Source organism: Pseudopodoces humilis, chromosome 25 (genome assembly GCF_049639895.1).
Source record: "Pseudopodoces humilis isolate 2021_Gansu_Grassland_sample_001 chromosome 25, ASM4963989v1, whole genome shotgun sequence".
NCBI classification, from domain to species: Eukaryota; Metazoa; Chordata; class Aves; order Passeriformes; family Paridae; genus Pseudopodoces; species Pseudopodoces humilis.
In genome coordinates, this window is record NC_142224.1 from 469,375 (window position 1) to 495,312 (window position 25,938).

A 25,938-nucleotide genomic window follows, 5' to 3' on the forward strand; every position below is an offset into this window, starting at 1 on the left:
CGGAGCAACTCGAACATGGTGACTTTCAGTTTAGTGGAGCATTCTCCCTTTCCTGTGTTTATTTATTTATTGTGGAGAACTAGGGCAGTTGTCACAATATCTGAAGGAAGAGCAGAGAGAACTTTGTCTCCCTGGAGTGTATTAAAGGCTGTGGGGTCAAAGCTGAGATGCACCACATTTCTTCTTTCATTGTGCTCCAGGCAAGCTCCTGGGCAGTAATTCCTGAGAGCAGGTGCTGATGGAGCCATCACCTTCTACCTCAGAGGGAGCAAGGATTTTTGGAGGACACTTTCTTTGTAGTGCTGCAGAGCAAACTTTCTGATGGAGTGGATGCTGAGCCAGCTCTGTGTACTGAAGTGATACCCAAAATTTGGGGTAGCTACAGATGTCCTTGTACATGAGCACCCACTTCAGACCTCTTCATTCCTCCTCATGCCAAGTGAAGAAATTACTGCTCCCTACAGAGTAATGACTTCTCCTGAAACAATATTGCTGTTCCCTGCTGTTCTCCAGCAGAGAAGTAAAACTGAAGCAAAGCTTTAGGGTTTTTGAGAGCTCTAAAGGGGGTTTAGGTTTTTTCCCCTCTCTTTGTATTTTTTTTCCTTTCAAGAAAATTGAGGGGAAATGAAGATGATGTAAAGGAAAGACTGTCATGGAAACCAAGCAGCATTTGGAATCAGCTCTGCTGTTTTTAGAAAGAAGGCCATGTGCTGACAGAATCCAGAGCAATCTGGTTCCTCCAAACCGGTTTTGGTGAGAGACTCACAGTGGAAAATGAATAAATGTTAGTGCCTGTTTAATAGTTATTCTTGCTTTGTGATAACCTTGGATTAAATTCCTGCCTTCAGAAATCTCTCCTGGATTCAGCTACCTGCCAAGGTGTATCTGTGGTGCCTCCTCAGGCCTCTGGGTCTTTCTATAGTCCTGTGGAAAACCAGCTATGGGATTACTGGTGGGATTCCAGGCTTTCTTGTGCATCCCAGAGTAAGTCAGAAGGAGCAGGCTGTGGGTTCTGCACTGGTTCAATATTCTCCACTGTCAAGGATACCAAGATGGAAACTTCATCATGTTGTGTTCACTGGACTGTTGTGTTTTACACATATTTTCAGATTGTGTTACGTCTCTGCATGTGAGGGAGACAGGTTGACATGTTTTCTGATAAATGCAAGGAGACTTTTTAGGAGAAAATCCTTTCATATTATGCTGTGGATTCATTAGATATAAATTATTTATGAATAAGGTTTTATGTGCTAGAGAGCACAAAGCTGAAGTTCTCTAAATCATGTCTATAAATAAAAAGACGAAATTTCGAATGTTTAAAGCTAAACAGCCTGATTTGTGAGAGCTCTCAGATTCCACTTTTGGATTCCCAGGGAGATTAGGAGGAACACTTGAACATGTCCAGGGGAGGGAACAGGGCTGGGAAAAGGGCTGGAGCACCAGGAGAGGCTGAAGGAGCTGGAAAGGGGCTCAGCCTGGAGCAAAGGAGGTTCAGGGGGAACTTCTGGCTCTGCACAACTCCCTGCCAGGAAAGGACAGCCGGGGAGTCTCCGGCTCTGCTCCCAAGGAACAGGGACAGGAGGAGGAGGAAATGACCTCAAGCTGTGCCTGGGGAGACTCAGGTTGAATATTGCGGAAAATTTCTTCCTGGAAAGGCTGTCCAGCCCTGACACATCTGCTCAGGTCGGGGGTGGAGTCACTGTCCCTGGAAGTGTTCAAAAAACGTGTGGATGTGGTACCTTAGGACACGGTTTAGTGGTGAGCACAGTGGTGGCAGCGAGTGATGGTCTTGATCTTAAAGGCCTTTCCCATCCTTAACAATTCTGTGATCCTGTGATCCATGGGAGGGCTGGACAGGCAGACAGGCGTTCTTCCTCCTCCCTAGAGGAAGGGTTTAGTGAGATCTCCCTGTCTGGCAATCCCTGCAGATATCTGTGACAAAATACTGACTTTCTGCAATATTGTCTCAACTACTACTGATACAAATGCAGCTTTTGGAAGGAGAATTTCTTTGGTTCAGGGCAAGCTGGTGAAGTGGTGTCGCTCCAAAGCCTTCCCTGCAAAGGTAAGAAGCTGAGATTCCTGATAAATCAATTCTCTGACTTCTGGGTTGAGCTCTAATTTGTTTACCAAGTTTTGGACCAGAGCAGATTGATACAGCAGTGACATTCAGCTGTGAAAATGGGACTAAGCAATTTGCATAAACAGATTTGCTCTGCAATTACCAGGTTTCCACAGCACAGTGATGCATAGAGAATAGGGAAGTAAGAAGCCACTGATGATGCCAGGTAGCTAATTTTCAGATGTAAATAATCCAACTGTTTCAAAATTATTTTAAAAGTTAAATTACTGTGACACAAAGCACAAAAGATGGCAAATCTCATTTGGAGGGTTTTGTTTGTGTTTTGAGGGGAGAGTGACCTGCATGCTATATGCCAAGTTTTGCATCAAAACAGGTGCAAAGTAGTGTATAGAATCTATTTTATGTAGCTGTGTATCTGGTTTGAATGGAAAGGAGTTGTGGTTATTTAGGAATAATAGTTTCTAAAATTGCACTAAGTTTATTTTTTGGTACCTGTCTCTTCACCAAGTTTTTTTTCTCTTGTTGGTACCTCTTAATAAGGATTTGAGCTTGCACAAGTTCAGTGCCTGTATCTTTCTGTGGTTTTGCCTCAAGTGTGAGCGTTGGAGAGATCGTTGTTCTGCAGCAGTCCATGGAGCTCAGATCTAATTGGAAAAGCCTCTGGAGTTAATTACTGCCTTGCATGTCATTGTCATCCAGTTAACTGGATGCAGGAAATGGGAGAGGCAGAAATCCAGCTCAATTTGGACATAACTCCACTGGGAAGGAGAGGATAATACAACTTTTCCAAGAGAGGTGCTGGCATTTCAGGCTCCTGGAGGTGTGAGTTTTGCCTATGCTACTTTGAGTCAGATCCAGGGAGGTCTCTGCCCACTGCTGCAAACTGGCTCGAAGCCCACATTTTCTGTCAGATTGTTTATCCATTTTTATATCCCACCAGCTCCTACTGCTGATGGAGAAGAAAAATTACTTTTCTTCCTACAGAAATTCTGTTCCTTAGAAAATTAAGTAAGCACATCCAGCTTGGCCCAAAAGCAGCTTATTGGAATGGCACTTTTATTCTTGTAATTAGTTATTTTCTTATGTAAAAGGTTTATTAAATTGTTGATCCTCTTAATGCTAAAATTCACAATGAGACTCACAAGTGGCATATTACATCCTGAAGTGATTCTGTGCTTAGTAAGTCAGTCAGCCCAGAGTAGGTTTATTTAGGTGTATAAATATTGTTCCTGTTTTCCTTGGTGAGTGGCTGTGCCTGTTGTGTAGAGCTGTGGGACAGTGGGGTCAGAGCACTGGCTGTGGTCAGGGCTGTGGAAGGTGCAGCTGGGAGAGAGAGCGACCTGGACTCAACCTTACTCAGTGGTGCTCAAAGGGTGGAGCTCACTCTGAGATTTCCCAGGGGCAGTGCTGGAAGCACCAGGAGATGGATAGGTGCAGCTGCTGTGGCTGCAGCTGTTGGGGTTCATCTCCTTAGAGCCAGGCTCAGCCTGGAGCCCTGTGTCTAGGGGAGTGGGTGCTCCTGCAGCCTGCTTGGCTTTGTCCAAAGGAGGCACCAGCATGATCTGAGGAATGAAGCAGATCTGCTGTGAGGAGAGGCTGAGAGAACTGGGATTGTTCAGCCTGGAGAAGACAAACTTGTGGGTGACCTAATTGTGACCTTCCAGAGGCTGAAGGGGCTGAGAAGGAAGATGGAGAGAGACTGTGGACAAGGACCTGGAGCAACAGGATAAGGGGAATGGATTCCCACATCCATGGGATGTTAGGAAGAAATTCCTCCCTATCAGGGTGGTGGGGCCCTGGCACAGGGTGTCCAGAGAAGATGTGGCTGCCCCTGGATCCCTGGAAGTGTCCAAGGCCAGGCTGGATGTGGCTTGGAGCAGCCTGGAATAGTGGAAGGTGTCCCTGCCCATGGCAGAGGTGGAACTGGATGATCCCTAAGGTCCCTTCCAACCCGAGCCATTCCAGGACTCTTCTCACATTATCTGAAGCAGGGGAGTGGACCTGAAGTACCAGAGCATTCCTGGTGACTATAGCAGGACCCTCACATGGATAATGTGGTTGTAGCCTCACCCCTGTGCATCTGGAGTTCAGTGGGATGAATCCCTCTCTCCTTCTGGCACTGGTCTGGTTGACCACTTGAAAACAAGGAGAATGACAATGACTTACTCACTGCAGCTCTCAGTGATGTGGTGAAGCTCAGGTACAGGTGGCCTGTGTCAGGGTGAAATGGGAGCTTCAGGGAGGAGTGACAAAGATTGTCCTGGTGTTCATCCCACACATGGGCTGCTAGCTTGGGGTTGTGGTGGTCCAACTGTAAAGTTTTGGGGGTGGAGACCAATGCAGCTATGTTGTGTTACTAGTCACAGCTTTGGAACAGAGCCAACTCTGTTCAGAGATCTGCTGGATCAGTTTAGAACCATTGGGACTGATGTAAGATCAGGGCAATTATCTGTTTGTTCCTGTCATTAGAAAAGGGATTTGATGGAATACTTTTTGGTTCCAGGCCTGTAAGAGAAGTAACACTCAAGGGCCTTTCTTCCTCTTGGTTCAGCATTCCCTCTTTGGGACATTATTCACGTTTTTAGTGCATTGTATAAAGCAGAAAAAGCTCATTCAGCTGGTGTCACCCACATCACTGATGGGTAATCTCTTGCCAGCATCACTTGTTTTTCTGGTCTTTCTCTGTGAAGTCTGCACTGGTCTTGCTGTTTGATCACTGCTCTTTCCATAACAGTCTCACTGAAGCCCCTCATTCCTCTGGATCACAGTGGGAGAACCCCATGGGGCAGAGTGTTTGTCCCTTGTGATGGAGAATTCAACCCCAGCAGAGCTCATGGCTTAGGCAAAGGCAGCTGGAGGAAGGAGGGGATGGGAAGGTATCACAGAACAGAAAGAATTTGGAGTTCTGGCCTCACTGAAGTAAATTAATTTTACTGATTAAGGAGTTTTAATATCCTCAAGCAATTAAACCAGTAGTTTCAAACATCTATTTTAGAAGTTCACCTTCCACATATAAGCAGCTCTGTCATTTACTTGTTCTCCATTGTGTGAGCATTCCAGCTTTTTGCAGTGCCTCTGCCTGAATCTAAATGCACAGATGTCTGGAAAATCAGGTACTTAATGAGGAGTCCAAGTATGGAGTTTGGGAATATCTATTTCACTCCCACCTTTCTGAAAATCTCCACTTTAGAAACCAGAAGTAGCAATGAATTGTCACCTCCCTGATCCCCATCCCAAGGGTCAGTTTTCCCTGGTTAAAAGACAGAATTCAACTTAAGCACATCTGAGGTTTGTACCCCCACTCAGAACAGAGGGGCTCCTGCTCAGCAGGCAGAGTCCAGCCATGTTTTAACCTCCTTGCTTTTCCTGTGTCCTTCCCTGCAGGCCAGAGGTGCCGACATTCCGGACATCCCGGGGGAACTGCCGCTCAGGTCCTGCGGCAGCACAGCCAGCATGAAAGTGAAGAATGTTAAAAAGTAAGAGCAGAGTTCTGTGATTTTCCTGTCTTTCCTGGTCTTCCAGTTTTGCTGTGCTGAGTTTTGGCTGTTGTGCTGCAGTGCAGGGAATTCAGCAACAATTTGTGATGGTGTATCTTCAGCAGAGCAACCAAAATCCATGTGGAGCTGAGGCAGTTGGAACTAATGGACCCTAAAGCTGGGCATGAGAGGTTTTGCTGGCTCACTCTCCTCTTTCTGGCCATAGAAACAAAGCTAGGTAGAGTTTTGAGCCTCACTGTTGCAGTGTTTTTAATTCTCTTTAGCAATTCTTCCTGAAAGCAATTAAAAAATACCCACAATAGAACATACAGAGAAAAATCTCCAAAGAAGCCCAGGCAATGTGTAAAATTTTCCCTGTCTCCTTATGCTCTGGAAGCTAAACCAGGATAAGTGGGTGGCCTATATGTATTTTTTATTCGATTTTTTTCTCTTTCCTTCTTGCATTCTGCCCTCTGCAACTTAATTTGAATGGATTTTACATGGTTTTCCCTTCTAAGGGATGTTTTTTCTTCCCTGGTCTCCCAGTTTGGTTTTTTTTCCCCCTGTGGGCTCATGCTGTATTTCTGTCTCTGCTTGTCTCCCAGATACTGTAAACCAAGTCATTATGCTTGCAGCAACGGGGATCAGAAATAATCAATATTACTTTGCTAAAAATGCTGACTTGAGGAGCAGAACTCCCCGATATTGATGGATCTGAGCCTTCAGCTCACCCCTCTAGTGCTCTACTGAGAGGGAAATGGCTCTTTGTTCCAGTGCTGAGCAGCCAGATGCTGTATCTCACTTCCCACTTGTATTCCTGTGGGAAGAGGGAGCTAGATAATGACAATCTCATTGGCTCACCACCAGGAATATCTATAGGAGTCTATAATAGCTTCGGCAGAAGCAGGAGCATGTTGCAGAGACAGAGGAGCTCCCCGGCAGCTACCAGTATGACTGGAGACACTTGGGAATAATTATGCCTGACTTTTGAATTTGCAAAAGGCACAGCATAAATAGAGTTTGTTCTGCACCCTCAGATACATCCCCCCGGGACTGATGGGCTGTGATGCCTTTCACAGGTAAAGTTCTGCTTTCCTCATGTCTCGTGTAAGGCTGTGGATGTGCATTTGTGAGGTGCAGCTGCTTGTCCCTGCTCCGTGTCTGGAAGCCTGTGGGATGTGGTGCTGCTGGAATGTCACACACAGTTCTGCAGGGATGCAATGGGATGTGGTGCTGCTGGAATGTCACACAGTTCTGTAGGGATGCAATGGGATGTGGTGCTGCTGGAATGTCACACACAGTTCTGCAGGGATGCAATGGGATGTGGTGCTGCTGGAATGTCACACACACTGCTCTGTAGGGATGCACTGGAAAAGCCACTTGACATTTCAGCTTTCCTTTCTCACTTGGTTCCCTTCCCCACTGTTTTGGTGCATCACATCAACAAATCCCTATGTTCCCTTGGCTTTAGGATGAGAAAGTTGTTGCTTTGTATCAGTGCCTGTTTTTTATCTCTGTTGAGTGGTCTGCATCTATCTCACAGTATGCTCTTGGTGTGCTCCAGGTTATCCTTTACAAAGGGGCACTTCCCGAAGATGGCCGAGTGTGCACATTTCCACTATGAAAACGTTGACTTTGGTAACATACAGGTGAGTCTTGGATTTATTTTATACACAAAACACCTTGTGCTTCCTTCTCGCTGACCTGGTGGGGAAGCATAGATGGACCTCCACTGAGGCTTATTTAGTTTGTTGCTAAATGTTTAGTTATAAGAAGTTAAAGCTGTAGAGACTTTGTATGGAATTGCTTCTGTGTGCTGGGGCAGAATATGCACTCAGTCATGTGGAGCTCTCCTTTTGAGCTTGGCTATGGTTTTATTTCCACTGGATTTGGCTGATGTCACTGTTTTAAGACTGTATCAAACATTCAGTCTTGAATCATCTGTAATCACCGCATGTGTATTTTTGGTTTGCGTGTGTGTGTGATTAAACAATTGTGTGAATGCATTTATGAAAATATAAATAATTGAATTTACCCCTTCCCTTAGCTCTGCATTGTGCATTGCGGCAGCTGTGTCATCAAAATACCAGAAACTGCTGTCAGCCCGAGCTGCATTTCTGGAGTGTGCAGGCTTTGCTCCTCTGTGATCCCTCCCTGATGAATACAGGCAGAAGCATTTTCTGGGGAGGGCTGAGACCCAGGAGTTTCTCACAAACAGGACACGTTTTGTTCTGCACTTAGAGGAGCAGGAATGCCTCCAGCATCTGCCAGCCTTGTAGCCAAAAGGAGGTTACAACCTTTTCATTTGTAAAACATTTCCTGTAATACCAAGTGAATTATTTACAGCCTTTCATGCTGCCATACTTCACACTTCTGCAAGCAGAATTATGCAGCTGGGTTTTTTTCCCAGTCTCTGTAAAATTCTGGCTGGGAAGGAGCCTGGGTCCTGTTCAGGGCTGGGATCTGCTGTTGCTCACACTTGGTTCTGCTGTGTGGGCTCTGCAGACACAGGCACACGTGAGAGAGCTGGAGCCACCAAGTACTCGGCACAAATAGGGTGCAAAGAGCTCAGTTCCCATGGAGTGCCTCAGAAACGGGCAAGTAGGAGTAGTCCTCACTCTGCTGAAAACTGCTTATTTTCATTTTCTGTGTGTAGGAACAGTGTGGTTGATCCATGTCCATGTTTTCTGTCTCCTGGTAATTTGTTGATTTGACACAACTCATTTTTCAGTCATTCTGGAGAGAAGCTTTATTTTGAAGCAGGTCTGTGTCCGCATAGGTGTGGTTTTTACATCCTGTGGTCCTCTGAGCTCTCCCTCCCATCATCCAGGGATGTTCAGCACAATGTGCAGCTGGAGAAGGGAGCACAAGCTGTGCATGGCACATTGTTTTGATGACTAATAATTAATTCTTTTGTGGGTTTAAGCATTTCCTGGATGTTTACAGAATGGCAGGGCAGACCTGTGGGGTTCATCTTTATGTTTTTGAGAGGCAGAAGTAAAATCAGGTAATACATCCTTTCCAGGTTTTCATGAGGCATGCTGGGAAGTTCCCACAGCAGGAGTGGTTTAGTTCTGCTTTTTGTGATGTGGCTTCTACTCCTGCAGCTTTCCCTGCTCTTGCTCAGTGGTCCCCTGGCACAGCCAGACCAGAGGCTGTAACCAGAGGTCTGCCTGAAAAGCAAAAATTGTGGAAGGATGAGCACAGCAGAAGACATAAAAATGGTATTGGTTATTGAGCTGTTACTGGTTATTATTAACAGCCCTGAGCTGTTTTCTGTGTCTGTGCTGTGAAACCAGGAAGAAAACAGGGGCTGGCGGCAGCATGAGAAGAACTGTCATAAGATTAAGACTCTGTGTTTTGAGGGGTCAGGTCTCTGTTTCCACCACATCTGCCTTTGAAAAACCCTGTGTGTTTAGCTATTTGTGTATCTAAAGTAAAATTTGTGCCTAAATAAGGTGACTCAGGCCCTCTGTGCCTCTGATTACTTCCTTTTCCTAAGCAAGGTTTGTGATAAAACCCCACAGTATCAGGACTTTTTATATGGTGAAAAATCTCTTTAAGAACAAGAGCTTTGCTGCTAAAATGTGAAAAGATAAAGCATTGCAGCACTTCCTTAGAATACCAGTATTAATGGTAAGATAAATGAAAGCTGTTAATACAACAGCAGTATTAATTGGGAGATTTAAAAATAGGTTCACACAGGGCTCATGCATTTTAATCAAGTTGGAGGCTCCTTTGTGCTCCTAAGGTAGGGCAGAGAATAGCAGTGGGCTGGAGTGATGGGAAGTGACAGCTTGGCACCTAATAGAGAATTACTGAGTTGCATCTGAGGGGTGGTGGGTGTAAACTGCGTTCAAAATCTATTCACTGCTAGAAATTTGCATAGTAGAAATACAGTATTATCTGTCCATGTCAGGAATTGTGTAATGCTGTCTATTAACAGCCTGGCCAAATTTCAGATTGTTTTGTAACGTTTATGTCACTTATAATATGGTCTCATGGTGCAGGAGGTATTTATAGCCTGGCATTTCACCTCATGAGATCATTTTAAATTAAATTGCTGAGAGGTATGAAAAAGGATTTGTTCTCTTCTTATCCTTGCACCGTGCTAGTGAGGCTGGGTGCATTTTGGGGGGCTTTTCCTCTTCAGAAATGTCCTCCCACGCTGCTTCCAACAGCTCTACCTTACACACACCTGTGGCTGGCCAGCCGGGCACGTGTGGCATCCCAGGAAATTGCTGGTTGCCAGGCAAAGGCAGTGATGTCAAAGCTGTACCGACAGGTTGAGCCTCACAGATTGCATCAGTGCCCAAAATTCACTGGCATTTTGCTGAAATACCTTATGTTCATTGCTGCGTCTCTTTTGAGGGCTGCATAATTAATTTCTAATGAAAAGCCAGGTTCTGCCTCATGAATGTGTTTTAATCTGACATGGGATAAATGTTCAGAACTGTGGTTCAACTTCTTCATGGTCCGTCTCCCAAGGAGATGCAATATTTCTTCTCAATTTACCTTTTTCCTAATTTAGCTTCTTCTCAGTTTACATAAAATACAAGGTATCTCCCTTTTAACTTTTTTGACCTGGTTCTCACTCATTGAACACACTGGTGGTAAGTCTACATAAAAATCTCTGTACAAATACAAGGTCATTTCCAAGTGGTTAAATAGCATTTTTGCAGAAGAGTCTGTAATTACACCTTTGAAATGATAAAAATGCACACTGTTTAACATCAGCTCTTTGCATCTAGCAAGTGCAAGCTTTGTTTTATATCTGTTGTTTTCTGTCTGATTTATGAATAAATAACTGAAAAGAACTCATCAGAACTCCGTGGGACCTATTGAAGCAACTTCAAATTCACCAAGTTTAAAAATGTGAGATAGAAAAATGGATATGGAGTCCCATATCCTTTTGCTTGCATTAAGAACTGACTCTAGATTGAGACATGGTTAAATTTCTTTTATAATTTAAGAAGATAGTAATGTAATTGAATATGCTAAAAAATGACTGTCAGGTTTCCAGGAGCATTTGGACTCCCAGGGATGCACAGGGAGGGATTGCTGAGGTGTCTGTGCAGGGTCAGAAGTTGGACTGGATGATCCCTGTGGTCTCTTCCAATTCAGGATATTCTGTGATTCTATGAAATATGGTTTTACTTTACTTAGTGCTAAATGCCATTAATATAAACAGGAGAAACGATGATTAGGAATTCCTTAAAGATCTACTTCCTGCCAGGAATAAATACTCTGTTCTTTACTTGAAAGAAAGACATTATCTTCAGCTGAGTAGGTTTTGGTAATGGAATATGGAGAGCTGATCAGCTTCACGCTTCCCAGACAATATTCTTTGCTCCCTCAAAAGCCATTTGCTCAAGGCAAGCGCTGTAATGCACATTCATATCACTTCAGCATCTTGCATTTGACACAGAATTATCCCTTCAAACAGCGCAGTCTCTGTGTTTGCCTTGCTGTATCTGATGTCTAAAAATAAATCCCTGTGGGAGCAGGACAGGGTTACAGATCAGTGCAGCCTTGGCAGGCCCATGGCAGGAATTGTGTTATCGGTGGTAAAGGAAGTGTTTGAGGCAGAATCACTTCCGCCTGCGCAGGCATCAGCTGCCAGGAATTCCTGTCAGGAATTGTGTGCTGTGGGAATCCCTCTGCAATGCTCCAACCAAGCTGATGGGCTGCCTCCAGCAGCAGCAGCTGGGCTTTGCCCCTGGAATTGGATGTTCCTGCCGCGCCTCAGGAGTTAGAAACATTGCAAAGAGCAGCTCAGTCCTTCTGTGCCTGTTGTCAGCAAAGCCTGCTGAGAAGATCCTTTTCAGGGTCATCTTCTTTTGGTTTGCCTTCTTTTCTTTTATTTAATGATATGCCAGGGAAGGGGGAACATGGGAGGCATGTGCTTGTGAAGGAGTCTTTGTAATTTTTTTCCTAAAACGGATTGCAAAGGAAACAGAACTGGTAAAGCCTGGCCAGATGCCCTTGGCTGGGGTTAACTGGGATAGTTTCAGGTGCCACAGCTAAAAGGAGTCTTGTGGATGAGCTGGGAACAACAGGGATGGGGATGCTCCCTTTTCCATGTCAGCCTCAGGTGGGACAGCCTAGCTTGGATCTCTCCATCAGGGATTTGATCCCTAGCCTGCTCAGTGCCTGCAATGCATGAGGGTTTGTTTGTCCCCAGCTCTTCTGCGGATCCGATGCTTTCAGTGTGTGGCAGTCGGGAGCAGCATGAGTAGCTCCTGGCTGCAATATCATTTATCCCACTCATTTTGTGAAGTGTGTAAGAAGTCCTTCATCTTTGGATGCTGTTAATCTCCTCCTAGAATTACTGGCTGGATTCTGGCCTGTTCCCCTTCTTTAAACCAAGGACTTCCCCTCCCAGTCCATGTCTTCTCCATGTGATTTCTTTCCTGTTGCCTTCCAAAGTGGTGGTGGGGATGTTGCAAGGGCTGTTTTAAGGACGTGGGCATATAAAAACAACTGTTCAGAGTGTAGGTGGAAACTGCCTCTATTAACTTAATAATTCCAGCCACAACTCCCTGAAAATTGGCACAGCCTCCTGCCAAGGTCAACAAATTTTAAAAGTTTGAAGTCTCTGGGCCAAGGTTTTTGCTGCCAAAGGAATTAGGAAAATATTCTAGTAAGTTCACCTCAGTTTTTGGATTCTGCTGTTTCCTGGTGCTGCTTCCAGCGTGCCACAGGCTCCTTAGAAAAATTCTTCCCTGGAATGAGATCACACCTGTGAAATTCCAGGTTCCCTGTTTTTTCCACCTGGTGAAATGGGCAGAAATCCAGCGTGGGTTCTGTCATGGAAGGATAACTTCAAGTGTGGAGTTGTGACTCTGATCCACAGGGCAGGAAGGAGACCGAGGCTGGTGGATTTACTGCTAAATCATTCTGAACATGTTTTGCAGCCTTTGCTGCCTTTGATTGACTGTTCTGAAATCAATGCTTCCTCTTTTTTTTGAAGGAAAATGTAATTTGGGTGGCATTGCTCAGCTCATAGAACTGCCTCTCAAAGGGACTCTGTATTTCCCTGGATTTATTTATCTTGATTAGCCCTTTCTGATTCCATCTGTGTACTTTATTTTAAAGAGATGTTCAAGAAGCCGTACCCATGGAAGGGTGGACTAGAACCCACAAAGAACTATTACAAGCAAATGAGATTTTTACCTGTTGGTTCAGTACAATAAGTATTTTTGGGGCTTTTTTACCTTCTCCTTTTTCTTTTAGATGTTTTTATGAGTTTATAGGGAATAATCCATATCTCCACAGGAGAACAGACCCATTTGGGACAGAAAACAGAGACCTCCTACAAAAATCCAGCTTATTTTCCCTTCCTCAGCATTTACCACTGGAAATACAGCAAGCTTGTCTGTGGAATTGTAGAGTTTTTTGTTCATTGTGGCTCTTTGATGGCATGAGAAAATCTTCTCTTATTTCTGTTATTTTGACATTGACCTCCAGCTGTTTGCCAGCCCCATAAATCATCTTTACCAACATGTTGCAGAAAAGTGTTAAAATTGATTTAATTAGTAACTGGAACAGAGTTGTATTGGAAAATTTTTCTTTCCTGCAGTTTAATGACCTGAAAAAAATGGAAAGCTGTATTATACATATAATTAAAATATGTTATAAACTTGGAAAGATTCTGTGGGCTCCAGAAAAATAATGCATGTTTTGGTAGTGCTTGAAGGGAGATGAAATCCCGTCTGTTTCTGTCTGTAGCCAGCCATCCTGTTACCAGGAATGGTGTTAAAATGCATCATGATACTGGGCTCATGGATCTGCCAGTATGCCAGGCTGGAGTGATTTAATAACTGCCTTGTAGATATGATCCCTGAGATTTACAGGAGCAGGGCTCTGTGTTTCCCTCTCATGGAGGTTTGTCAAACTAGAGGATATATGAGCTGTGAAACCAAACTTCTGTAGGAGAATTCCCATGCTGTGTTTAAACTGTACCTGCCTACAGAAAGGGCAGTTTGTTCAGACCCTGCTCAGGTGCCAGAGTTTGGAGGGCTGATGACAGAATTGGCAGCTCGGAGGCAGCAAGTCAGGCTGGGGATGTTAAATGTTCATTCATTAGCTCAGCCTTCCCTGGGGTGTGTGCCCTGCCCTGCCCTGCCCTAGAAATGTGTTCATTCATTCCCTGCTGAAGGAGCATGGCTGGGATAACTAACACAGGGAGGGATGGATGGGATGTTGGGAAAAATTCCTCCCTGTGAGGGTGGTGAGGCCCTGGCACAGGGTGCCCAGAGAAGCTGGGGCTGCTCCTGGATCCCTGGAAGTGTCCAAAGCCAGGTTGGACAGGGCTTGGAGCCACCTGGGATAGTGGGAGGTGTCCGTACCCATGGCAGGGGGTGGGATGGGATGAGCTTTTGGGTGGGATGTCCCTTTCAAGCCAAACCATTCTGGGATTCTGTAATTCTGTGTCTAGAATATAACCTGATCCTTAACATTTGTTGACTGTCTTGGCTTTGGCATCTTTCTGCTTAAGGTTTGAGCATACCAGACGTGCTCCACCTCTGTCTCCAGGTGTGCTCTGTCTCCTGAGCCTTGTGACCATTTCCTCATGGTGGTTCCATGATCTTGGTTTCCAGGTAATTTCCAGTCTTGGGACACCAGCACTGCTTCACTCAGGACTACAGTGTTGCCCTGTGGTGTGATGAGCTCAAGGTTGTTCTCTCAGTGTCAAATCAGGGAAGAGCTGTTTGAGTGCTCTGGATGAGCTTGTCACTGTGGCCCTGTCCTGTGGGGAGTGGCCTTGTGGGGAGGAGGAAGAACTTGGGTTCCTGGTGTTTGCACGCTCCATGGGGAAGTTTTTGCTGTCCTGTGCCAGGGCACAGGATGTGCAACTGCACCGGGATCACAGAGGGTGTTTCTAGATCTGCTGATCTGAGACCACACGTTTGTTTGTTTGTTTTACTTGCAAAAGAGAGATTTGGGCAGAAGATTTCCTGTGAACATAAACATTCCCAAGGGGCTGGATTCAGGCAGATTTCTCTTTTACAAAGGAGGAACAGGCATACAGGCACACACTGCCCCCCGACACGGACTGTTGGATGCTTGGAAGGCATTTGGAGAAGTCTGTGGGCTTTGATGGGTTTGTGATTTTATCCCTTGCTGTGGGGTGTGAGCAGAATGTGGAGGTTCCTGCTTCCCTGTCCTGCAGGCAAGGCACTGACCCTCAGCTCTCCTGAGCACCCAGAGCAGAGAGCTCTTTGATCTTGACTCAGAATTCCAAAGGCATCGATTATTTCCTCTGACTTGTGATTTCTGGCCATTTTCTCAGCAGAACCTGCAAACTCAGGCTGCTGTTTTCTTGCTAGAGAAGCATCAAAGGGAAAGGGAATGCTTCCATTACGTGTGGACGTGTGGCTGTGGGCTTTGAAAATCAAATACTTGTTTGGATTATCTCACTGCTTCTTCCAGACCTCCTCCCCTGAAGTTTAACTTCTTTTATCTCTTAAAGCTAAGTGAACAAACTTTGATTCTACTCACTAATTCTTGTTTCCACCCAACCAGATGAGTAAAAGAAATATATAACCTTACTCTGGGACATATTTTTGAGGTGCAAGACATTCCCTACCACCATCCTGAATTTCTTCAGATAGTTAATTTCCCAGAAGGAGTTTTATGAGAAGCTTGTTTAGATCTGCACTGATATGTTTCAAGCTCCATCAGATGTTTTTGGAAAGCTCAGGTCATGGTTTGGGAGTTGCAGTCAGAATTGACAACTCTTACTGTAGAGAGAGCTTTTGGCAACATCACACTCGGAATTATGTAAGTAATAATTGAAAGAGAATATGGTTCCTTAATAGACATCCACAAATCCAGTATTATATGAGTTGGAAATTAAAATACATATATATAAAATACATATATATGTTCAGAATCCTTAAACAGGCCTTAAAATCCATTCTGTTCTATTGGAAAACTGATGAAACTTATAAATATGGTTATAAACCAAACTGACTAGAAAAATATGCTTCATGGGGAAGTGGCATTGCCTGGTCCTACCCGTTTATATTTAGATCCCAAATGAAATTTTTCTGATTTACCTTGCGGTGGAGCTGTGTAATTCTTCTGTGTGGTGTTTAAGTGTGAACCTTATTTATTGCAAATATGACATGTCAAAACTTTCAGCCTTTAAAATAACTGATTTTTGATTAGGTTCCCATTTACCAGCTTGAAGTAGTTCAAAAATCAAAACATCTTCTGTTACTTTTACAGCTTGAGCCCAGGAATTCACTTTGCAATGTTGCTAAATTATTTAATAATTCTTTATCTTCTAAGTAATAATTGCAGGTGTAGCAGTGCTGGAATGGGCAGGGAACCCATTGGGAGATGGAGCCTTGGGGCAGAAAGGATTTGCCCTTTGAAAGGAGGGGAATGTCACATCAGGACAGGGGTGCTGCCTTGCTGAGGTGAGGGCAGCTCAGGATTATTGAGGCTTAGTGGAAGGTGTGAAACTTGAGAAGCATCAGAGTGGTTCAGAGTCCTCTGGCTCAAGGTTTGATTTAGTGTTGTGCTTTGCCATTTGCTTTCAGATTAAATGAAAGCTGGGTTGGGTTTGGAAGCTCTTTGCGGAAGAGTGAGTTCTTAGGCTGGTGCACTTTGAATTATTGATGGATTTTAGCAGGAACACTGAGCTCTGATGGACACTTTGAATACACCCTGGACAGCTGTGTTGGGCTTTATTTCCCCTGGTACCTCATCCCTTTGAACCCTTTTAAGCCTCCCTGTATCCCTCAATTTTCAGCTATGTTCCACTAAGTGGAGTTCAAAGACAGCAGAGGATTCTGCAGAGCTGCTGGGGCCGATGCTGAGCAGGGGCACAGGGAGGGTTGGGTCCTGGAGCTCTGCTTTCCTCTCCCAACTGACTTGAACGTCTCAGGCCTATCCAGTGTCACAAAGATGCAGAACTCTGGCCATTAATTAATACACTCAGAGAGCCTGGAAAACAGTGTTCCAAATTTACCATTTATGATTTTAAGACAACCCATGGAAGAGGGAAGGCTTGGATTTTTAACAATAATATACCCATGTGCTCTTATAATTCTTCGTGGTGCATCATATGGATGAACATTTTATTTTCCTATTACAAAAACAATTAATGTGTGGATGATGTGTTTTCTGTTAGGATTATAAGGGTCTGTGTCTTGCAAGTTATGGTGATCAGAGTAAGGATAAAACAGCCCCTGGAAACCAAACTGTGTCTGCAGCAGTAACACTGCGTTGAATTGCCTGCGGGATTAACAAATCTGGATGACAGCACCTTCCACACAGGCCCTGTGCTGTGGGGCTTGCAGGCTCTGTGTGTGTGCTCCAGTGTTCCACAGCAGTTTGTTCACATTTAAATGTGCTTGGCCCCATGGCTGAAGGTGGTTTGAGCTGTGGGAAGGGCTGGAGCATTTTACATCCTTTGTGTGCCCATTTAGACAAGTTATTGTGTGAGTGTTTGCTGTAGAGGAATGTTTATTTTACACAGAACTGTTGGTAAGTCATTGTTTCATTATTTTCTCTTGGAAACTACTATGCTATTAGTACAAATCTTAATTGAAATACCAATATTAGGAAGCAAAATAAAGGTTTAAATATCTTATTTGTCCACAGTCTAGAGCACCTTGGGAACTTGTTCTGGAAAGTTTTGGTTTGTTTTCTGTTTCTTTTTTCCATAGAACCACAGAATATTCTGAGTTGAAAGGGACCCCCAGGGATCATCAGGTCCAACTTCAGTGTCTGTCCTGTATGAAGCAGAGCTGTCCTCTGTGAGGTTCCAGATTTGTCATTGTGACCATCAATTCCCTTGCTTGCTGATTTAAGGGCTCGGCCATTTAATTTGGGTTAATGAGTCACGCCCAGTGTGACAGCAGGGCCAGCCCAGGTGACTCGAGGGTGCTGTCCCAGCTTGGGTTGTGCTGTTACTCTTGTCCTCATGCTTGTGTGTTTAAACACTGGCAAGAATTGAATCCCACAGACCCTTTTCCCTTGAAATGTGCAAAGATTGGGACCACGACACTGCTGCAGGGTGACGCCCCTCTGTGGAGAGCAGGAGCCACCGAGGAGTGCATTACACGGGGGCAGGGTTACACTGACCTCTTTGGAGAGTGAATTACAGGTTTAAAAACCAGAAGCCCAATTCCAATTCCATTGAGAAGCTTTTGGGTAGTTCCCAGGACATGAACCTGTTTCACGTGTAACCTGAGTTGTTCGCAACCGACCTTCCCTGAACTGTCTTCTGGGAAATTTAAAGGTTAAAATATTCTTTCCATATCTGTGCTATTTTATCTCCTGCCTCTGGTGTTTTGGCAGAATTTTTTAAAATTAAAAATGAAAACAGAGTTACAGATCTGTCTGTGACTCTTTATGCAGTTAGTCTTGTAACTTTTCAAGTCTGTCCTCTGGAGGCTCTTTAACTCTTCAAGTCCATTCTCTGGACACAACCAATTCGGATTCTGACACATGGATCAAAAAAAAAAGGCTCTGTTTATGAACTACGTCACAAAATTAAAGCTCATCCTATATATTAAGGATTTCCAAGATAATTTCTTTAACAGCATGAATTTTAGGCATTTTGTTGTGCTGTTATTGCTGTCCTTCACTGAGTCAGCACACAGAAGCTGCGTTTTTTTATCCATGAAAGCATTTTTCTTCCTTCCCTTGGATTTTGGATCCATACAGAATATAGTGCTCTTGCACAGGACATAAATAACCTGTGACAAGCAAGTAATGGGGTAATTCCTGTGTGTACTTATGTTCTGGAAAATACAGCTTCATGTTTTCCAGCTGGCCTGTCTGTGGCCTTGCTGTACATTTACATGTAACCTGCTGCTGAAGTGCTCCCTGAGTGGAGTGTCAGGGAATGTGGGAGCTTGGAGGGTACGGTGTTCCTGCCTTCAGGAGAGTTGATTTTCCTGGCCTTTCTCTCCTTACTCCAGAGGATTGTGTGTTGTACCCTACTGACTGGCTGTGAGTCCTTACTAGGGCTTATTTGGTGAACTAAGAGCCTCTCTTCTGGGCAAAATTTAGCAGGAATCTAACTTTGGAATCTTGTGACTGATCAGAAGAGCTCTAAAATCTCCATTGCCTTTACTTCTTGGTACACAGAGGGTTACAATTAATATTTCAGAGCATGGGATGCTTTTCAGTGCAGTGTCTTAAGTTTGATGTCTCTGGACTGACACAGAGTCACTGAGGTTGGAAAGACCACCCAGATCATCAGGACCAACCACAGACAATAGAATCCAGTTTTTCCACCATACTGTCTCTAAGAAATGATATCAATGAGTTATAGAACGAGGTAAAAAATTGTGGGGATTGAAAATTTCAAAATAAGGCTCACTTTTCCTTAGGGATTTTCCTGTGCAGTCCTTTAAGTGTACAAGTATCTTCAAGGCTTTCTCAACCAGAGTAAATAAACGTGTTAAAGAAACTTGAGTTTCTCCCATAATTGCTTAAGACCTAAGATTTCAATATGATCATTTCAATCTTTTTTCCAAACTCATTTATTTTCAGAACTGAAAATCAGTGACTGTGGTATCAATTGTTTTATTCTTAACAGCTGAGTTAGAGCAGCTTTGTGTTTGCTGGGAAAGAATTAGGGGGGCTGGAGCCTTTTACATCAACCATTACAGAATTTCTGAGTCTTATGGAGTCTCAGATGAAACATCTAAGTTTCAGTATCTTCTTACAGATTTTCCTCCTTAATTGGGTCGAGATAAAACTCAAACCACTCATTTTAGGGCTTGTATTGGTGCCTGTCTGGACCTCTGCCAAGGTTTGGGCATCTCTGTTTTGGTAGGAAAACTGTTAATACTGATGATAAAGACATTAATCTGGTTTCCTCTGTCAGAATCCTGGGACTTTCCCAGGATGTGGCAGAAACAGGCCTTTTCTCTGTCCTTTCTTTTCATCCTCTTTCCCCCCATCCCCATCACTGCTGAACACATGGCAGTGGCTGTAAATGTTAACAATCACCTGGCTGTACTCTGTAGAACTTCCTTCATGGGTCCAGGGTAGTTTCTTTAAATCATTTAACTCATGTAAATGTCATTGGATGTTTTCATCACAAACACGCTCAGTTTCTTCCCACCCTAATTTGTCTGTGTCTTGTAGCTGTAGGATTGATTACAGATTGGATGGGGCAACCTGGGCTAGTGGAATGTGGAATGAGGTGAGTTTTAAGGTCTCTTCCAACCCAAACAACTCTGGGATTTTCTGATTAATGTGGAATCTCATATTAAAACATAAGGTGTGAGGGAGGTTATGGTGCCTTGTCTTAACTCACTTATGCTTGGTCTGCACCTTGTATAAATATTTCTCTTCACTCTGGGCAATATTTACTGTGCAGAGCAGGTAAACACCTGCAGTGTGTGGTCATTTTTTTTTCAATATGTAGAAAATATTTCGTTCTTAGATCCACTACACCTGAACTACTTGTCAGCTACATTTTGAATTTCAAATGCTTGTGTGAATTGAATATTGCCCAAAGCCTGCAGGTTCCCTGGGATATCTCTTTCTTCAAAGGAAGAGCAGTTTGAGAAGTTGTGCAGGGCACAGCTTGTCCTTGTTTCTGGTGAGGTGTGACAGGGCAGATGGCCTGAGCTGTGAGCATGGGGATTTGTGAGCAGCAGGAGACAGGACCACATGTGTAGATATGTTTGTGCACGTGAAGAGATGTGGAGATGCAATAAAGCCCAGAGTTATGAGTTTCCTGTTAGTGCCACGTACTTCTAGTCTGGCTGAAGTTTTTATTCAACATTCAGCTAAGAGGTGAAGTTTTGGGTTCTACTCCTAGAAAAGCTTTTGTTTTAGAAAATCAGTTTAACCGTGTATGTCTGTTGCTTATTTTCCAGCCCCCCTTCCCCCTTTAGCTGAGGGAAGTGCTTCCATTGAATCTCTTCCGTGTTTAGCACTTGCTTAAGTTGTACAAAAATGCAAGTGGGTTATAAAACATGTGTCAGGTTTGTCCCAGCTGTGAGACAAGAACTTTCTGTTTCTTTGGTTAAAAAAGCAGGGTGGGGTCAGATTGGAGATGTGAGGATTTGAAGTTTTTCTCATGCATGGACACAGAAAATCCTGCTTGCACCTTCCCCCAGCTCAGGTGTGGCAGAGTGGGAAGCTAAAGGACTTTACTGGGAAGTGCTCTTGCTGTAGCTGTGTTCTCTCAAAGTGCATCCAGTAGTCAGTCTGGTCACAGCCTGACCTCTGCTTCATGTCAGGGGATGTAAGCACAGCCTCAGTGCCAGCAGTGCTGGGTTTCACACAGCCTGGTTTGTCCACATGAGTGCTTGTTGATCTTTCCCACTTGTGGGGTCATGGGAGGAAATGGAATAAGTTTCCCAACAGCTTTTATCAATTCCTCCTGCCAGGTAAGGGGAGATTATTGTTCTTCATTTCTGCTTCTCTTGTCAGCAAGAGAAACTGGTGTTGACCAGATGATAAATGATGTTTATTGAGGGGAAGGAGTTCCCAGATGTGGTTGTGGTGGCACTGATCTCCCCCTTACTGCCTTCTGCCTTGGCCTGGTCCTGCAAGATCCTGCTGAGACGGCTGTGGGTGGAATGTGTCAGCTCTTGGTGTCAGACGCTGCAGGCTGACGGGGACATTCATTTTTGATGGACAAAGCTTTTAGAGACCCTGCACACCCTGCAAAGATAAAGCTGTGCAAGTTTGGCCAGCATTATTTGTAATTATTTACAGAACATCATGTACTGTACATTTTTCATCATCTGAAAAAGTAAATTTTGTCATTTCCCAGAGGGGCTCTGGACTGCATATCCCTGGAAGTGATCAAGTGGTTGGACAGTTCAAGGAGCAACCTGGGATAGTGGAAGATGTGGAATGAGGTGGGATTTAAGTTCCCTTCCGGCCCAAACCCCTCTGGGATTTGATGGCTTTATGATATGGTGGAGATGGTTGTGATAAAATTTTTAGCATCATCAACTTCCAGTTTTCAAAATTCTCATCTTGATGCTTGCTTGGGGTTTCTTGGGAGTGAGGATGGGCTGGATTGTGGAAAAGGGCAGGAGAAACAGTGCCACAGTCCAAGGAGGAGATTTCTGTGGTCATGGTCTGACTTTGTACAATTTATGTAAGTGTCATGAGTTTTTGGGGTTCAGAGCATGTCCAGAGGTTGTCAGGTGTTTATATCTGGTTGTTACTGCTGTGCTTTCATGGCTGAAGAGATCCAGTCCTGCCTCCACTCTGGGGCAAATGCCTCCTGCACCAGACTGGAGGTGTTTGATGCTGGGAGGGGAGAGTGTCCCAACTTTGGAGCATCAGGGATGTTGGTTTTGCTTCCTCCAGCCTTCCTTCCTCGCCCAGCACCGAGTCCTACGTGTGGAAAGGGTCAGGTGGGGCTGTGCCCCAGCAGAACTGCTCCCAGGAGAGCCAGGAGCACACTTCTTGATTGGAATTCAGCTTCATTCACATCCTGCACCTCCACATGTGCTACAGCCAGGCTCTTGCTCCAAGGCTGTCCAGGCCCTGTTTGTTTTTCCCTTGTGTGCTTTGGTAAGTTGTGTTTCCTGCCTTTGCTCCAGGAGTTCTCGGTCCTGCTTCTCTGTATGTGAAAAATCCCAAATCTTACTCAGCACAGCACAGTTCAGATGACACAAATACCTCTGTTTGGATGACAGGAGGCTGAGAAATCACAGCATAAATGTATCTGCACTCTGAGAAGAAAAGGTGCTTAGAAAATGTGACAGTGAGACAGGATCAGTGACTCCCTTAAGCCAATTAAGCTGCTCATTGCCACAGCACTCTTGCCTCCATCAAAATTACTGTTGCTGGGGGTTCTGTGTTGTTTTTTCTCCTCCCTTGGCACTCCTGCTGATATCTCAGGTATATAAGGCATTTTTTTCCAGTGACTTTGATTCTTATCAGCTTGGAAAAAAAGTTAATATTGATTTAGTGCGGGAGAAAACAGAAGAAGTGAGTAAGAGACTAATAGCTTGGAATGACAGGGCTGTATCAATTTTCATTTCCCTCAGAGGAATAATGTGCTTGTTTCCAGCAAATGGAAAAATAGACTGAGTAAAACTGTCAGTGCCCTCCCACAGAATGTAATGGATTTTGGAACTCAGAGAAAAAGAGACAGTCATAACTAACTCTGTGATTTTAATGCACTTTCCTTGAAAGTCAGCAGTTTTGTGAAATACCACATGCAGGCAGATGAAAACTATATACATCTTAGAGAGCTGTATAAAAAATCATATTCACTGCCTTAGTCTTATGTTTTTGACAGTGGATGAATGCACTTCTCAATAAGCTTAAATGTGTTACGGATTCAAGTGGTTTATATCCTTACCTATGGCACCAGCACATAAACTGAACCTGTGAAAAAATGATGAACACTGTAGAAAACCTCATTCCTGGTGCATTCACGTGGCTTTTCTGTGTAAGTGGTTCTTGAATGAGCCAAATAAATATAAATTATGGTCCCCTGGTAGGCTGATGGGGAATGCTGTGTCTGTGCTCATTCATTGGCAACAGCCAAGGGAAGAATCCTGCTTGGTCCAGAGGGAGACAGTGAAAGAAAGGATGGTGTGTTTTGTGGCAAGCCCACTTCTCTTCAAAATAAATTAATAAGTCAGGCAGGTCCTTTAATTTAATTGACTCTTTGTTTTAGCCTGAAGCCACCGAGTGCTGGTTCTTCTTCCAGAGCTATCTCCATTTTTTTGGCCCTGTAAATATTCACACAGTTGGGCTGGGCTTTACTCTGATGAAAACCCAAGGCTGCAGGAGCAGGAACATGATTCTGCTGCTGTTCCAGGATCCAGGATCCTGTCCTGATCCTTGCCATCGTTTGTAGTGCAATGCCATCTAGTGTGCAGAGGGCTCTCAGGATTGCCCTGCACTGGAAATTCAGCACAGCAGAGCTCTCTTACCTGCATCTAATTCCAGTTAGCTTCAAACAGATGCATTTCTGCCCAGGGAAGCTATGGCTAACCCATTCCTGGAAGTGATCAAGTGGTTGGACAGTTCAAGGAGCAACCTGGGATAGTGGAAGATGTGGAATGAGGTGGGATTTAAGTTCCCTTCCAGCCCAAACCCCTCTGGGATTTGATGGTTTTATGATATGGTGGAGATGGTTGTGATAAAATTTTTAGCGTCATCAACTTCCAGTTTTCAAAATTCTCATCTTGATGCTGGATTGTGGAAAAGGGCAGGAGAAACAGTGCCACAGTCCAAGGAGGAGATTTCTGTGGTCATGGTCTGACTTTGTACAATTTATGTAAGTGTCATGAGTTTTTGGGGTTCAGAGCATGTCCAGAGGTTGTCAGGTGTTTATATCTGGTTGTTACTGCTGTGCTTTCATGGCTGAAGAGATCCAGTCCTGCCTCCACTCTGGGGCAAATGCCTCCTGCACCAGACTGGAGGTATTTGAATGTGTCTGGGCTGTCCTTGGGGCCTGTTTTTGGATAGTTTGAGGGCAGGAGAAGCATTTCTTCATTGTCTTCATTGATACTTTGTTCTCTTAAATTCTGCACATTAAAGAATACAGTTTTCCTGCCAGGAGGACAGAAGAATCAACCCCTCTCCTGCACTGAGGAATGTGCAGTGTGAGGGGTTTGATTTCCTTTTCCAGCACTGTTTTGGTATTGTTGTGTGGTATCCAAGATGCTGGATTCTGGAAGCTGCCAGGAGGGGGGCTGGGTCTCCCCAGGTTTTGACTAGACCTGCCAGAGAAGATTCATTTTTGAATAATCTCCTTTTGCTTTCAATTAATTGTGAAATCAGGCTTTAATAAGGTGTGAAATGGAAATAAAGTTAACACCAGCTGCATTTATTTACATGTGTTAATCAACACAGACCCAAACAACAACAAATTAAACTCACGCCATTCAGAGGGTTTGAAATGCTCCAGATTTGTCTGAGGACTTCAAAAAATACATATTTTTTTGAGAACTGGAAGATCAGGGACATTTTTATTCTTTTTTATATTACCAACCATGACAGGCCCCAACCAGAACCCTGAAGTTGCTGTGTTCAGCCATGCCAAGCGTTGCTGTAACCCATCATGAGTTGGCTTTGCTTTGAGCACTGCTGTGGAAGTCACTTGCTGCACCCTTTGGGGGCATGGCTGTGCTGGAAGGGCTGATGCAGGAGGGTGGCCACGTGTGCTGGGAGCATCCAAGGGCCTTTCTCCACATCTGGCATTGCGTCCCCCAGGCTCCATCAGCCAGTGACTGAAGGGGGTTTCCTTTGGAGACAGCCTGGGTGTGCTGGTTCTGCAGTGGTAGATCTGCAGTTGGATGGGAATGCATGTTGGAAGCAGAGGTTAGTTTGCAGCAGGAGGAATTTTTGGTTACCTGTTCAGCTCTGTGGGGCGAGGGGACAGCGAGTGTCTGGTGCTGGTGGTGCTGTAGGTGCTTGTAAGGGTTTGGTTCTGTCAGGATACACTCTGTTTCTCCTGGATAATACTCTCTGATCCAACAAAGCCACTGGACTTGGCTTCCTGGGAAACTTGTGGATTTGGTGGTGATTTCTCGGGGAAAGAGTTTAGGCAAATTCAAGGAAAAGTTTTGTTTGTTCCTCTAGAGGATTTCACAATGGAGGCATGAACCTGGTGGGGTGTAAAGCGTGGTGTGTACACTCCCAAACTGCTGCAGCTCATCCCCAGATCCATAAACACCACAGGACCAAGGAGATGAATGAGAAATTTCAGAGTTGGGGATTCATCCAGGCTTCTGATCTGCCTGTGCCAGTGAGAGCTGGATGTGAGAGCTGGATGTGAGAGCTGTTTGTGAGGATGAGAGTGATGATTTCATTTAATGAACTCCATTTAGAGAATAGGCCATATCCTGCTGGTTAAAATGTGATTTGTCAGTAGAGGGAATGAGAATATTTTGCTTATTTACTGGTGGGTTTTTTCCTACTTAGAAGGAAATCAGCTTCCTGGTAGGAATGATGTTATCAAGTACCAGAACTTGTTCATCAGAAGAAGAAAAATTTGTGATGAGGCTGGTCTTACACTGGTAAAATCCTTTTCAGCTCCATGTGTTTATAAACCATAAATGCTGAATCTTCACTCAAAGGTTAAATTTGATGTCTTGGAGGTCTTTTCTAACCTTAATAATTCTGTAATAATGTGTGGTAGGGACCACACTCAGACATCCCTCTCTTGCCTCTTACAGGTCATTTCAGGATGCTTTTGGCCTCAGCAAATATTTTTCCATCCTCAGAACAGATTTTCTTCATTGTCACTTTCTGTAATCCCTTTGTCCATGACAGGCCAGGCTGCACATAGTCATGTGTAATGGCACCAGCTCTGTCAGGAATTGCTTTCTAATTTTATCAGAAATGACCAGGTGCAGGAGGGAATTGGGAATCAGATGGGCTGAGGGACCCGAGGGGAGAGCAGCACAT

At 44.3% G+C, this 25,938-nt stretch overlaps 1 protein-coding gene across 5 annotated transcripts in view; it reads left to right on the forward strand.

The window, feature by feature from the left end:
* Window positions 1–25,938, forward strand: part of ARHGAP32 (Rho GTPase activating protein 32) — a 238,162-nt gene that overhangs the window by 101,880 nt on the left and 110,344 nt on the right. For 4 of the 5 annotated variants that reach the window (XM_088066735.1, XM_088066736.1, XM_088066738.1 and 1 more), the window contains exons 3-5: window positions 5,468–5,559; window positions 6,597–6,638; window positions 7,124–7,208. In XM_088066735.1, the coding sequence (XP_087922861.1) occupies window positions 5,468–5,559; window positions 6,597–6,638; window positions 7,124–7,208 (219 nt within the window). The remainder of the gene's footprint in view (window positions 1–5,467; window positions 5,560–6,596; window positions 6,639–7,123; window positions 7,209–25,938) is intronic. The other variant, XM_014257374.2, reaches the window with a different exon arrangement.